The 15033-nt window shown below is 47.3% G+C and overlaps 1 protein-coding gene across 2 annotated transcripts in view; it reads left to right on the top strand.

Annotated features, from left to right (window-relative positions):
* The window catches only part of CNNM1 (cyclin and CBS domain divalent metal cation transport mediator 1), a 60509-nt gene that overhangs the window by 23693 nt on the left and 21783 nt on the right, over window positions 1-15033 (top strand). The window contains exons 2-7 of one of the 2 annotated variants that reach the window (XM_059169236.1): window positions 1958-2101; window positions 5017-5157; window positions 8074-8243; window positions 9887-9986; window positions 10378-10425; window positions 13554-13616. In XM_059169236.1, the coding sequence (XP_059025219.1) occupies window positions 1958-2101; window positions 5017-5157; window positions 8074-8243; window positions 9887-9986; window positions 10378-10425; window positions 13554-13616 (666 nt within the window). The remainder of the gene's footprint in view (window positions 1-1957; window positions 2102-5016; window positions 5158-8073; window positions 8244-9886; window positions 9987-10377; window positions 10426-13553; window positions 13617-15033) is intronic. The other variant, XM_059169237.1, reaches the window with a different exon arrangement.

Raw genomic sequence — 15033 nt, 5'->3', positions numbered from 1 at the left:
TGGCCAAGCTTATAATGGGTAACACTGATAAAGCATGAACTTCCTTCCCCCCCCTTTTTTTCAGGCAAGAATAACTTCTAAGTCAGTACCCTAGATTTTTCCCCTTTAATGTCTCTCACCCAAGAAAAAGAACAACCCATATTTGCATTTTAGAAATAGGAACAGGAAATGTGTTCATCAGCAGATAGAAACAAATGAAGGTGAAGCAGGAATGCAGGACTGTTCAGTAAGACTCAGTCCCCACTTTAGGACTGAGTCCAGTAATCTGGGTTTGCAATCCAGCTGTGCCACTTCCAGCCTATGTAACTTTAGGCATGTTACCTAACTCATTTGTGCCTCAGTCCTTTCATCTATAAAATGGGGATAATAATAGTACTTGTCTCAGGTTGTTAGAAGGATTAGATGAGTTGGTACACACAAAGCCCTCCAAATAGTGCCTGACTCACAATGAGAGTTCAGTACACATTAACTGTTATTATTCTGTTGTTGAACAATAAAGACTCCTGCCTGCCTGTGACCACAGTAGTTTACAAAGCACATTCATGCACTCTCTAGGTCATCTGAGCCCCACAGTAACTATGGCTATTGGTTATCCTAGTTGCCATTACCGCTCACAAACCACCCCAAAACTTACAAGCATAAAGCGACAACCATTCTATGATGCTCACGGATTCTTTGAGTCAGGAATTTGGATGAGGTCCAGCAGGACTTGCTTATCTCTGCTTGGCAGCATCTGTGCCTGCAACTGGAGAAGGCTGAAGCAGCTGGGGAGGCCTTCAGTGGGTGGGGCTGGATCAGCTGAGGCTGCAGATCTGCTGCCAACACAGCTTCTCCCACTCACCTGTCTGGCAGTGTGTGGGATGACTGGAAGGCCAGGCTTGGCTGGAACTGTCACCTAAGCACTTAGACTTGCATGTGCCTCTCCATCACGGTGGCCTCAAACTTCTTGGAGCATTTCTCTAGCAGAAGCAACATGCCTTTTGTGACCTAGCCTCAGAAGCATCCATGCAGACGCATCCCTGGCCTCTGTTGTTAAAGCAGTCACAGGTCCGCCCAGACTCAAGGGAAGGAGATATAAACCATACCTTTCAGTAGGAGGTGTATCAAAGAATTGGGGGCCAATTATAAAATCACCATACTGGTATTATTCCCTAATTCTAGATGAGAAAACAGAGACTCAATAGAGGTTAAACGATTTGCCTAGGATCATTTGCACAGAGAGTAACTGGGATAGTTATGGGGGAAATTTGGAGGAGGAAAAAAGACTGCTAACCTACTTCTTTTGATTCCAAATTCTCTTTCTTTCAATTAAATTATTCATCCTTGGGGCACCTGGGTGGCTCAGTGGGTTAAGCCTCTGCCTTCAGTTCAGATCATGATCTCAGGGTCCTGGGATTGAGCCCCACATTGGGCTCTCTGCTCAGCAGGGAGCCTGCTTCCCCCTTCCCCTCTGCCTGCCTCTCTGCCTACTTGTGACCTCTCTGTCAAATTAAAAAAAAATTATTCATCCTCCTTCAGCTTAGATATACTTGTTAATATGTGAAAGCTAAAAGAAAAAAGTTAACTGGCTTTGTGTTTATTAGGTAATTAATCTCTCTAGAAAAGAAAGAAATATAAAAGTATAAGGTTTGGATGTGCCTGGGTGGCTCAGTTGGTTAAGCATCTGCCTTTGGCTCAAGTCATGATCCCAGGGTCCGAGTCTGCTTCTCCTCCCTCTGCCCCTCCTTCTGATTGCTCGTGTTCTCTCTTGCTCTCAAATAAGTAAATAAAATATATTTTTAAAAAAGCATAAGATTTGCATTTGTAGGAGCTTATACGCAAACTTCATATATTAAGTAGGTCCTCAGATGAATTCAGTCCCAAGATTAGCCACAGAGCAACTTTGTATAATTTTCTGATAAGGAAAGATTCCTAAAAATATTCCAGATCCTTAACTGGAACTTGGTTTGTTCTCTAGGAAAATCTCACCTGGCCATTGTCCAGCGGGTGAACAATGAGGGAGAAGGAGACCCCTTCTATGAGGTGATGGGAATTGTCACCCTGGAGGACATCATAGAGGAGATCATTAAGTCGGAGATCCTGGATGAAACTGACCTCTACAGTAAGTCCATAGCCTTGGCTCCTGTCCAAGGTCATCCCATTTCTTCTGAGATTCTCAGAGCTGGCTTAGTTTGACATACTGTGTGAAAGGATGTTGGGACAAGCCGATGCATTACTGAGTCAGCCCCCAAATGTTAGGTGCTGGCACGGCGAGATACCCTGGCTTGAGTCACTCTGAGTCCCTGAGAACCTGCTAGCTAAATGTTTGTCAGGAGGGAACCTGTGGGAACCAAGCCAAAGAGTGAAAAGGAGACCTCCTGGCCTTAGGATGGAAAAGGAAGTAAAAGAGAGTAAATGTGCCTCGGTTGGCCGCTCTGCCCTTGTTTCCCTCCCTCCCCCCAACCTGCGTTGGTTTGTTTTGGTTTTGTCTCTTCATCCATCTAAACGCAGACCCCAGCTGTCCCTGGGGTTGCCCTCACAGTCGGCCCACACCACAGCACCAGCACGTGGCAGGGACCAACCTGAGACTGCCCGCACACAACCTAAGCCAAAGCCTTAAATACCTCCTTCTTTGATGCTACTCTTCTCCCTCACACTTTTCCAGCCCTACAGCCGGGTTTCTCATTCTCCCTTCCCACCCCTGCCCTCCTGCCACACCCCCTCAAGAACAATATGGACTCTATGCAGACAGGGACTGCTTTCAGTTACTGAGCCTTATCAAAGCTTTGCTTGCAAACATTACAAAGGCTTGCTTTGTCTGTGGGAGGAGAGTGTTATCTAAATCTATGGGAGTCCCTAGGCCAGGAAGTGTTTCCTCCTCTGAATTTCACTTCTTGCGACAGCAGTCCCTTTTCCCTACCTCAGATAACTCATTCCATCAAGACCCCTGTCCTTAGTTTGCTAGAAGCAGCCATTCAGAAGCCAGTTCCCAGTACAAAGAACTTGAATGCTGGAAGGCAGTGAGTGATGCAGAAAGACTGCCATCCCTTTAAAAGAGGTCAAACCCCAAAGATGGATCAGGCCCTGACAAAATACAGTAAGAGTGTCACAGTATCTGGTATTGCTCTGATATCCTGGCCAGGCCCAACTTCTTCAAACAGGGGTTAACCTCTACACCCCACCACTATTTCCTTCTTCCCCCACCTCTGCCCACGCTCTGATTTAGAATTCCCATCTATCTCAGTAGGTCTGTTGGGGGAGGCAGTCACACTAGCACACTGGTCATGGCTGATAGTCGTGATGGTAGTCTAAATGAGCATGCTCTCAATGAATCTTGGAATACTGAAAAAAATTTTAAATAAATAAATAAATAAATGTGCTCCCCCTCCAGCATTTAACCACCTTAATTCCCATTAAAATAATAGGAATGAAGAGGGAAATGAGGAATGGTTCTCCAATGATGAAATGTTAAGTGGCATTCTGGTAGAGGAGGGAGAGGGGATATTTAGGTAAACATGTCCTATAAAGCAGAGGGCTGCTCACCAGTGAGAGCAAAAGAATTGATCCCACACAAGTATCTGCTGCTCTCTTGCTGAGCAATCCTCTTTCTGAAGGAGAGGATTAGGGCTTTCCTGCCCTTATAAATAAGCTGCTGTTATGATTCCGTAAGAGCTGTGAGAAGGCCAAGGAGCAAGGAATACGGTGTTTCTTCTCACTTGACCCTGACCCACAGGACAGCTGGGTCTGCCTCTTGCCACTGTTGCTACCTGAGCAAAAGGGGTGTTAAAGCAGCAGCTCAGAGTCCAAGACAGACCCATAAGACCTCAGTACCATAGAAGGGCACCTTCTGTCTTCCAGAGGGAAATCCAAACAGTGGGGCTGAAGTAAGCTCCAAAACGAGAAGGAGACTACCAGGGAGCCAGATTCTAGGGGCCCAGTTCCTTGTTCCTAGGATTCATTCCCCTCAGTGTCCACTGTGTCCACTCAGTCTGCACTGAAATTCCCCCCAGCCCTGTTTGTCTCCAGGCCAAGTCTGGAGAAAACTCAAATCCTTTTCTCTGCTCCCCTTAGCACTATGAAGTAGGCAAGATGTTTCAAAATCTTATTCAAAACTAAGGGAAAGCAAAAGACACCCGACCAGGGAAAACATTCCCTCTAACCGTAAGAAAGTATTTTTTTTTTTTTTTTTTAGAACAAGCTTTAAAAAAAGAAGGGAGAAAAAGTTAAATTGGAAAGGGCAGATTTTCTTCATCAGTGTCTCAGGCCATCTAAAGTTCCCCTAGGTTCTGCCTGAGGGCCCCCGCCTAGAGAACCCGACTTTGTAAGTTACAGGGCTGTGCCCATTCCTTCTCCTTTCTTCTTCACTAGATTTTTTCCCCAATCCTCTGCCTGGGGCAAGGCTAGGGTTGAAGCAGGAGAATTGTGAGTGGAAGAGGAGGTGACCACCCAGGTTCCTTGGGTGACATGCCTCAGATACTGCCCAGGGTGTGGTTTAAATCAGCAGGAAGAGACCTGGTGAACCCAGCTCTGGGGACAGGAGAAGGGCAAGAGGCGGAAACCTCCTGGGCTCCGCCAGCTTCCCTGATGCTGAGAAAGCTAGTCCCTCATGCACGAATGCCATTTTGTAGGCCCTTCACAGGTGGTTCTGCTCGGAGTCTCAGAATAACCACAGGGGACGAGCATTTATCGCTACTTATGAACCTCATTGTGTAGATGAAAATGAGCACACACTCTGATGCCCAGAGAGGTCTCACAGCTGGTAAGGAGGGGAGCCACCACCAGAAACCTGCCCTCAGGGGCACCAGGCTAGCCTTTCCCCTCTTCCATTCCACACCACCTCAGTGTAAATAGCCCTGAGACCTGGCAGCATCTCCCACCTTCTACCCCTTAGTAGCATCCTTCTGCTCCCTGGGAAAGAGAAGTCGTGAGGTCACCTACAGTTGACATGTCGCAGAAATCCATGGGATCCCAAAGAATCTATCTCCCATATGACTGTGGGAAGACTGATTCTGGTATCTCCACTTTGTGACCCTGTAGCTGACAACCGGAAAAAGCAGAGGGTTCCACACAGGGAGAGGAAGCGGCACGACTTCTCCCTATTCAAGCTTTCTGACTCGGAGATGAGGGTGAAGATCTCTCCCCAGCTTCTGCTGGCCACACACCGCTTCATGGCCACAGGTATGACTCTGCCCCCCCTCCCCTGTCTGCGTCTCCTCCCCAGACAAGGAAAGCAGAATCTGGAAGGTGAAACCCACCCACCAATCACATTAGTACCTCGCAACCTAATTCCAGTGCACAGCAGAGATGGAGAACCACTGCTCCAGGGAGAGGGGATGCTGTAGGTTGGGCCCCAGGAGGCCACATACTGTCCTATTCAGCCCCAGGCCTGATCTTCCAGGACTGAAGTGAGTACAACTCAGCTCTGCTTTCCTCTCTTCTACTCAAGGAAAGAGCTAAAGAAACCACTGCTGCTCTCTTCCCTTCCTCCCCTTGCTTTCTGGCAGGAGCCTGAGGCCGAGCTCCATCTTGTTAAGAGCTGGGGTGCCCCCCAAGGATTTACTAAGGAAGGAAAGGCCTTGTCCTACCCAGCAAGGAGGCCTGGGGTTGGTACCCTCCCTGGACCAGATAGGCTTGTGAACTATACAAGTTTGTTTGTTTGTTTTTTTAAGATTTTATTTATTTACTTGACAGAGAGAGACAGATCATAAGTAGGCAGAAAGGCAGGCAAAGAGAGGGGGAAACAGGCTCCCCAGTGAGCAAAGGCCAATGTGGGGCTCGATCCCAGAACCCTGGGATCATGACCTGAGCCGAAGGCAGAGGCTTTTACCCACTGAGCCACCCAGGTACCCCAAAAAGTGACTTTTCTTTTCTTATTTAAGATTTTTCAGTTATTTATTTGACAGAGAGAGAGATCACAAGTAGGCAGAGAGGCAGGCAGAGAGGCAGGCAGAGAGAGAGGAGGAAGCAGGCTCCCTGCAGAGCAGAGAGCCTGATGTGGGGCTCAATGCCAGGGCCCTGAGATCATGACCTGAGCCAAAGGCAGAGGCTTACCCACTGAACCACCCAGGCACCCCAGCTATACAAGTTCTTAAAATACAGAAGTCAATTGTGAATCTTGGAATCTTTAGGGGAAAAAAAAAAAAATGAAGATCCAAATACAAACTTCCCCTTCTTATAAAGAAGGTACTATTTGTCTTTGAACTTTCTTGTCTTCTCACCCAGGCCCAATTAAGGTGCTGACTTGGAACAGTAACACCCATGACTAAGTTCAGTTGTCAGTCCAACGTCTATTTATTGAGTGTGTTCGGAGTGCTAGGACTATTTAAGGTGCTAAGAAGTAGAAAATTTTAAATTGGAGTTTCTTTTTTTTTCTAAGATTTTATTTATTTATTTGACAGACAGAGATCACAAGCAGGCAGAGAGGCAGGCAAAGAGAGGGGGAAGCAGGCTTCCCGCTGAGCAGAGATCCCGATGCGGGGCTCAATCCCAGGACCCTGAGATCATGACCTGAGGCCAAGGCTTAACCCACTGAGCCACCTAGGCACCCCTAAATTGGAGCTTCTTGAAAATAGTTTTCAACATGTTTTCTAGTCCTAATTACAGATTTAACTACTGGCTGCCTGTCACAGCAAAATAGCTGTATCTGTTCATAACATGACATAACATAATAATATAACATAATAATATCTGTTAATATGAAAATGTGATACCACAAGGCTTCACATTTTGGGGAACGTATCACTTAAGTAATTAACTCTGTATTAACTTGGAATTCCATTTTATTCAACAGATACATGTCATACCAATAAGATTAAATTCTCTGTGTTTCATTTGATGATAGCAATAAAGCCTTTGTTGTTCACATGCCTTGCTTATCTGTGCTCCTCTTACTATTGCTTTTTTTCTTCTTGAGCCATTTCACTGAGGTAAGATTGACATATGAAAAGCGGTACGTATTTATCATATATGACTTGAGGAGTTTGGAGCTAAGCTGCCATAAACATATCCATCACCTCTAAGTTTCCTCCCACCCTCTTTCTTTATTACTGTTTTTCCTATGTTAACAGAAGATCTACCATCTTAGCAAAATTTTGCATATACAGTACACTGTTGCTAATTACAGGCACTAAGCTATGCAGGAGATCTCCGGGACTTACTCATCCTGCATAACTGAAATTTTGTCCCCTTTGACCAGTACCTCGCCCATGTCCCCCTCCCACTAGCCCTGGCTAACTGGGGTGCTACTCTCTGCTTCTCTGAGTTTGACTGATTTGTTTCATTACTTTTAAAATTTTTTTTGAGAGAGGGACGCCTGGGTGGCTCAGTTGTTTGAACGTCTCCGGTCATGATCCTGGGGTCCTGGGATTGAGTCCCGCATTGGGCTCCCTGCTCAGCGGGGATCCTGCTTCTCCCTCTGCCTGGTGCTGCCCTGCTTGTGCTCTTTCTCTCTGTGTCAAATAAATAAATAAATAGATAAATCTTAAAAAAAAATTCTTTTTGAGAGAGAGTGTGCACAAGGGGGGGGAGGGGCAGAAGGAGAGGGAAAGAGAATCTTAAGGAGGCTCCAGGCCCATTGTAGAGCCCAATAAGGAGTTCAGTCTCACAACCCTGAGATCATGACCTGAGCCAAAATAAAGAGTCAGATACCCACCGTCTGAGCCACTGAGGCGCCCACAGCGTGACTATTTTAGACTCATCATAGAGGTGGTATCATACATATTTGTCCTTACGTGTCTGGCTCACTTCATTTAGCATAATGCTCTCCAGGTTCATCCATGTTGTTGCACGTGGCAAAACTGCCTTCTTTTTTAGGCCACACTCAACTTTAAATAACATCAAGAAGAAAATTAATAGCAAAAGTGACATTTCCAAAATGGTGACCTGTCTTCTCCAGGTTGCCAGCACAGGGACACATATCCCCAGAGGGCATGGGGTGAAGCTGAGGTGCACAACCCCCCACTCCACCTGAGACTCATTAGAGCCCTGCTGGCTCGGTGCCCCAGAGCATGAATGGAGGGGGCTATAGACACGTGCCTGTTTTGCCCATCCGACTCCCATGGCTGCTAATCCGTTGTGCCTCCCTATCTCCCCTAGAAGTGGAGCCCTTTAAATCTCTGTACCTTTCGGAGAAGATCCTGCTCCGGCTCCTCAAACACCCCAATGTGATCCAGGAGCTGAAGTTTGACGAGAAAAACAAGAAAGCCCCAGAACACTACCTCTACCAGCGCAACCGCCCCGTGGACTACTTCGTGCTGCTTCTGCAGGTGAGTGGGAGAGTTAGAGATCCTCCAAGGGTGGGACGAGGGCATCTCCAGGCTGGACAGAGAGGAAGGGCTGGGCCTTCTCAGCCAGGTTGGAAGCCTCAGCGTGCTCCCTCAGGGCAGGGCCAGGTGGGGTGGGCATTTGTCCTTGACCCGCAGAAGGGCCAGGTGTGACTGGCCACTGTCCCGAGAGTGGTGGGATCTTGATGGCAGTTAGTCTGACCGGTCAGCAGTGTTTATGGTGGGGTGGGGGACTTTTCTAACAGAGGGGTTCTGAGACTACACTTCTAAAACTGTCATCCTGCAGAATCCCAAAGCCCCCTTATCTGCTCAGACTTGCCCAGGAATGCGACGGTCCATGCCTCCCAACCTGCCGGCCTGTCTCGTGTCTGTCATGCTGGCGTCTCACCATATCTGGTGACTCCCACCCGCTCCTTGCTCTGGGGGTGCGTGGAACACATCTACTCTCACTGCCACATTTCAGCCTTTGCAGCCACTTGAATCTTCTCCTCCTTAAGAGACCAGGGAGGGAACAGATGACTGAATGAAAGAGGTGTAGCATCTTCCCGGTGCTCACATAAGTCCCAGTGCCTTCCACCCTGGATACCTGGATAGAACTGTCATAAATACACGTGACATGTGGTTCTAGCTTGTGATGCTGCTGGCTCCCTGGCCCGGCTCTACCATTAGCTCTGTCACTATTACCCATCACTTCTCAACAGAATCTTACAAACCCTAAATACAGTGATTGCCTTAAAATCTTAATTAAGCTCAGTGACCTTAGAAGTGGCCTCTTTGTGCTTACTGTCCACCTACAGCCTGTCTGCTCTGACCCTGTAATGCCTCACACCCATCCTAACACAGAGCCTCCTTTCTCCTTTCTCCAAAATGGAGTCACAGTCTTCACTGCTGAAAATCAACAAGAGTCCTATTCCATTGTTTATATAACATCATGAACTCATATAACCTTATGAGTTATATGCTTATGCTTCATGTAAACGTAGCCATTTTCAAATAAAAGTCGGAGGGACTGAAAGGTAGTGGCAAGAGTGTAGGTTCAGCAATGGGAACGATCTGGCTTTAAAATGCCAGTGTTGCCGCTTTCTAACTAACCTTTACCAAGGTATGCGACCCTCTGAGCCTCAAATTGATTCACCTGGAAGCTGGGGGAAAAAAGCAGTATGGGCCCCATAGGGTGGTAGGACTGAGTGAGTGAGAATCCTTGCAGTGCACAGAACACAGTACCAGGCCCGCAGATACACGCTACATGCTAGCCATTAGCAATCATTATTCCCGGCAATGAAATACACAAGCTCTGCACAGAATCAGATTTTCTCTCAACCGGTGGGGCAGTTTATGGGGCCAGGGGCTAGCTGAGGCCAGGACATTCATCACGGAAGGGCCATCAGAGCATGCAAAGAGAGTTGGTTAGCCAGGACGGGACACTCCTCTATGAACGAAGCAACTAACATAGTGCTGAAGTCAAAGGTTCTATTTTTAAAATGGATCTAGACAGACTTCACATTTCCCTGTGATAAGAACTTAAGTCCACCTGTTTGTTACCATACAAAAGTGCTTGGAGTTGTAGTCAATAATAGCACTGAAAGTGCTCACACACACCCTTGCACACTTCCTTCTTTCCCCAGGGTAAAGTGGAAGTGGAGGTTGGCAAGGAAGGCCTTCGCTTCGAGAACGGAGCTTTCACCTACTATGGAGTCCCAGCCATCATGACCACTGCTTGCTCAGGTATTCCAGTCCCTAAGCCAGAGCTTCTTGGGGAAGCAGAGGGATATGGTGGAAGAGAACATCTGGGTTCAAGTCCTGACTCCTCTTAGGGACTCTCTATACAAGCCATTTAACTCCCTAGACTTTAGTTTCCTCCTCCGTAAAATGGGTGTGAGAGTCCTTTCTTAATCGGAGAGTCTCTTCATGGAAGTCCGTGGTAAACTGCAGTGTTATCAAATGTCAGGAGTGGATAGTGGTATTTTTCTATATGAAAAGACAAGTTTATTTTGCTTTTTACACTTCCATTTGATTGCCTGGTTTTTGCAGAGTTCATTGGTGCTGCGGGTGTGGTGGAGGAGGGGGCATTCCCTTAAGGAGGTGTGCGTTCTCAACTGCATCCTTCTGTCCTTAGATAACGATGTGCGGAAGGTTGGAAGCCTGGCTGGATCCTCAGTCTTTCGTATGTATCTCTCAAACCTCTCTCCCACCTGTCCCCATCGTAGTCTTGTCTCAGCCCACTCTGGGGACCTGGACCGAGCACTTTGAGGCTGGGCTGGGGCTAACCCAAATGTTGGCAGCCTCTTTGTAATGTTCTGCCAGGAACACTGCCTCCTGCCAGGTACCTACAGACCACAGGTGCCTCGTTTCTGTGTTTGGAATGTTTCCTGCTGCTTCTCTGCTTGTGTGCAAGGGACGAATGGCAGGGAGGGAAGTGGTGAGGGGAGGGGACCCCATTTATTGTCACCTGCTGGGAAATGCAGGCTGGTGATTGGGTGCTCTGATGCAGGTTCAGCCTTTCCTTCTCTGCTACGATATAATTCACCCACTGGCCTTTACTTTACCTGACATTGGTCTGTCATTACTGTATTACATTACCGTACCGTAGGAAATGCCCACAAGGTCTTAGGATGTGGGTCCCAGGCTGCCATGGTATGTTGCTTACCTGCTTCTCTTTCCTCGTTACACATCTCAGCTGGTGGAGAGCTGGCTGCCAGTTGGCTGTGCATGCTGGTGCTGGCGGTTGCCACAGGGCTCATGGCTGGTTTGTTCTGCCCCTTCTGTGCTCTACCTTCTTGCTGTTTCCTGTGTGGGGATATTGTACTTGCGCTTAGAAGGGATGGTGTTTATTGGGATGTAAGCGTGATCCAGAACAAATTATTTCTCTAGATTTCTTTTTGGTTCACGGGTCTGAATTTTGCGTTGCTTTCAGCTGTTCATGTTTACTGCGGTGACCATTTTCATGCCAAATGGGGTGTTTTCTCTCATCATAAAAAAGATTTTTACGGAGGGCTTTCTATTGGGATTTACCAGAGGATCCTAAAGCTTGATCTCACAATCGCTGGCACAGGAAAGGTAGATACCATTTTAACACAGAGAAATTAAAGAATTGACTTGCTCCAAATTACCCAGCAAGTGGATGACTACCCAGATGCATTCCCATGTCCTGGCTAGTTCACACAGCACAAAGAAATTGATTTGAGACCCATCATGTTCCCGAATGTAATTTCCATGTAGAAACAGTGGAATGGTTTACAGTGTAATTTATACCTTAGCCGAGCAGAAGGTTGAAATGAAGTTGAAGTATCTGTCCATACCCAAGGCATGGCCCAATAGGAACAGAAGATCGATAAAAGTAAAGCCCTGGTACATATGACACTTATATAAGCCAACAGATCTCAAGCAAGATTGAGGAAGGAAGCATCATCATCTTAGAATAAGAACTCTGAATGGGAGGGGGTGAGCTACAGGACCAGGGAAATCTTGGTTCTCTAAAGGAGATTTCCATCCATCACATTAGGGCTTGATTAGGGTGGGGTAATTCCTAGGATTCTAAATGTTACCCAGACATTTGGCCCTGTTCTGGCTCTTTCAGAAGACCAAAAGATAGGGGGACAAAGAGCTACATGAGACTCCCCAGCCCACGTAATATGGATGATCTTTTTTCTTTGAAAAGAAAATTATTTTTAAAATCTTGGGAAGCTGTTACCTGGTTTCCTCCCTTCCTTCCTTCTTTCCTGTCTCTAGTTCTTTCTATCCATATCTCCTTCCATTTTATCAGTGAGACAGGCATAAACTTGTAACACTGATCTCTCCTTCAAAACTGGTTAACTAAAAAGGAGCATTAAACTTTTCCCTTCCCTCACTTCTGAGCATCTTTATAATCTTCAGAAGGAGAAAGAAATCGAATTAACCAGTAGGGGTGTGGAGACATTTTCCATCATCCCCCACAAGCGCTCCCCACTTAGCAAAGTACAGTGTGAAATATGGGCCAAGGCTGCCACATCCCACAGTTATGCCTGGGTGCACCCCCACCCCAGGGTCTAGCTGCCCAGCATCACTCAACAGCAGCAAACCTCAGCCTTCAGTCAAAGGAGAGCATAAGGGAGTGAATTCTTATAGGGTCTGGGTCTGGCCAACTACCCTTGTCCTGGAAGCCAGCCTATAGTTTTATTAGCCTTTGAGAGAGAGAAATGAGATGAGGGGTTCCCTGGGACCTAGCCTCAAATTCGAATTTGAGATTATGAGTAAGTCACCTGGTTTTCCTGTGCAGGGTAAAGGGAACACAGCCAGCACTGTCTCCTCTCTCTTGGATCTGATTGCCAGGGACTCTAGGAGGATCACAGTGAGCCTGGGAACTCTGAAGAAACCAGGCTTGAGTTTCTTCAAGCCCACGGGGCAATGCAAGCAGGGAGAGGCTGTCTCCTCCCTGTTTGGTGGGGTATACATTTCATTTACACCCCCAAGAAACTCTAGGATGCTTCTTGAGACTGTGGGGTTTCTTATCCCGGTACGTCTCACAGTAGGAGCCCATTCCAATATTCTTTGACATCTGGTGTCAGACCGAATGATTATCAGTCAGGTAGGTATAAATCTCCCCCGCTAGCTACCCTGCGCGTGTAAACTCAGTACAATCACCTGGCACGGCAGGTAAGACCACAGAAGTTGCCGGTTTCGGTGCGCTGTCCTCTGCAGACGGACTTCATTTAGTCCCCAGGGAAGGGACACTCTGAACAACTGGATAAGAGGGAGGAAGACAGATTTCCCAGACAGAAACACCGCTTGATCCGGCAATGCACAGTTGGCGCCCGGCACTGGGAGCACCGAAGAGCTGCTGGGAGGCTGAGGCAGGCTTCTTCCGGCCTCCGCTGGCCGGAGCATGCGCTCTGCTTGGAGCCGCGGCGCAGGCGCGCAGAGCCCGCGGGCAGTGGGGGAGAGCCGGGGGCGAGGCGGTGTGGGACCCCCATCCTATTTGTGGGCTCACGGAGAATGCTGTAGACACACGTCCCCACCCCGCCAGGGACCCTGCCTGCTCTTGTCATCGGAAGGTCGAATCCCCTCTAAGATTGCTGCGCATCTTTCCGGAAAGACTTTCAGCCAAGGCCGTTTTACGTTTGGGTTTCTGGAGGGTGACTTTGAGAGGATTTGCAATTTCCCTGTTCTCAGAGGCAAGATTCCTTTTTGCAGAGAAATGTGACGTTGTGAAAACTCAAGAACAGACTGACTCACACACTTTGCTCTTTTGTCTTTCTCCTTTTCTGTTTATCTTCCCTTTTGCAACTCACAAATCCTTGGCCCTTGACTCTTTAGTGCCCGTCTCTGTGTCCCGTACCTTCGCCTTCAGCAGAGGGGACTCTCTGGCGGGCTCCCCAGGTAAACATGCGTGGGTGTGTCGGGTCTCCGTAGAGTCAGTGGGGTGTGCAAGAGGCCATTGGTCTCTGTCGCTGTCCTGCGAGGGAACTAGTGTCTCCCACAGGCACTGCCAGGACTAAGGCATAGCCCATCGCACAGATAACACTCCCTGGCACACACGGCCCAGGCGTTGCTGAGTCAGTGGTGTCACTTGTGAATTTAGCTCCTGGGAAGTCTCTGTGTAGGTACGGGGAGAGATGATAGAGTGAGGGCTGGTGTGAATTCTTCCTCATCATTTGTCTCGCTGCAGAATGGAGGGATGAGGAGTGCAGGACTAGAAAGAACCAACAGAGTACCACCCCTTACTGCTACCTATTTTCCCTCCACCATTCATTCTCTGTGGCCTCTGCCTTTAGCTGACCACTAACTAACCCAGTCTCATCTTCCCCTGTAATGTTGCTCTCTGGTGACCATATTCTCTCTGGCCTTACTCATACAAAGAATATGTGTAAGAATTTCAAAACAACTTTTCATTAGGTTTAACCTCTGTTGTTAATTGTATAAAAGTTGCTGGGTTTCTTTTTAACTGGGTCAGGCAGCTCCTCATAGAACTACAGAGTAACCCAAGGGTTGAGGAGAATGTAATCAGTCTAAATAATTGATGAAGTGTTTGTATTGTTTCCGTGTCTAGAGGATGCTCTCTCAGGCTCATGAAACAAGTAATGAGCAAACCAAGAATCTCTGTCTTAAACCTCCCTGAAGTTAGAATGTAAAAACATGTCCAGTTCCCTGTACCCCCACCCCACATCTGTCTCCCTATCCCAGTGCCACAATAGGATTCTGAGACCCCATCATAACCTCAGCCAGCAAGAATTCAGTTGTTTTGCTATCTGTACACTAGACCCTCAACTTTCAAAAAGGCTGTGTCCTGAGACCTCAAACCCCCAAGTTTGCAGCTTCAGAAGAATTTATGTTGACTCCTGTTTCTTCCAAATCACATTTTTCCCATCAAAAACCATCTGGTTCCCATGTTTATCTGTACAAGACAAGTTAATCACTTTCTCAAATATCATCAAGGTTTTCTCTCTCATTTAATGATTTTCCACCAAGAAATAAAATCTTTCTTGAGTTGTGAGAGCTCATGCCTTCATGATGACTACTGACCAGCACGGTCCATGCGGGGTGCCAGGCTGGTAACTTCTACCAGCTAACTGGTCTACTCCTGCCTGTCAGCAAAATGAGAAGTAACCACATCATGGACCTTCAAGATCCTTCACATGCAGGGAATCTTCATGAAGGAAAAGTAGCTATGAAGCTTCAGCCGAAAGGCAAGGCTTACATTTTTAAAAGATACTCAGTCAGAAGGATCAAAGCAGGGATGTCATTACCGTTTAAATTACCCTCAGTTAACCAGACAAGCCAGTTCTCTGTAATTTTG

The sequence above is a fragment of the Mustela lutreola genome, chromosome 4, assembly GCF_030435805.1.
Source record: "Mustela lutreola isolate mMusLut2 chromosome 4, mMusLut2.pri, whole genome shotgun sequence".
In the NCBI taxonomy this organism is placed as follows: Eukaryota; Metazoa; Chordata; class Mammalia; order Carnivora; family Mustelidae; genus Mustela; species Mustela lutreola.
Note: the sequence above shows the minus strand (reverse complement) of the source record. Positions and strands in the feature narration are given on the sequence as shown.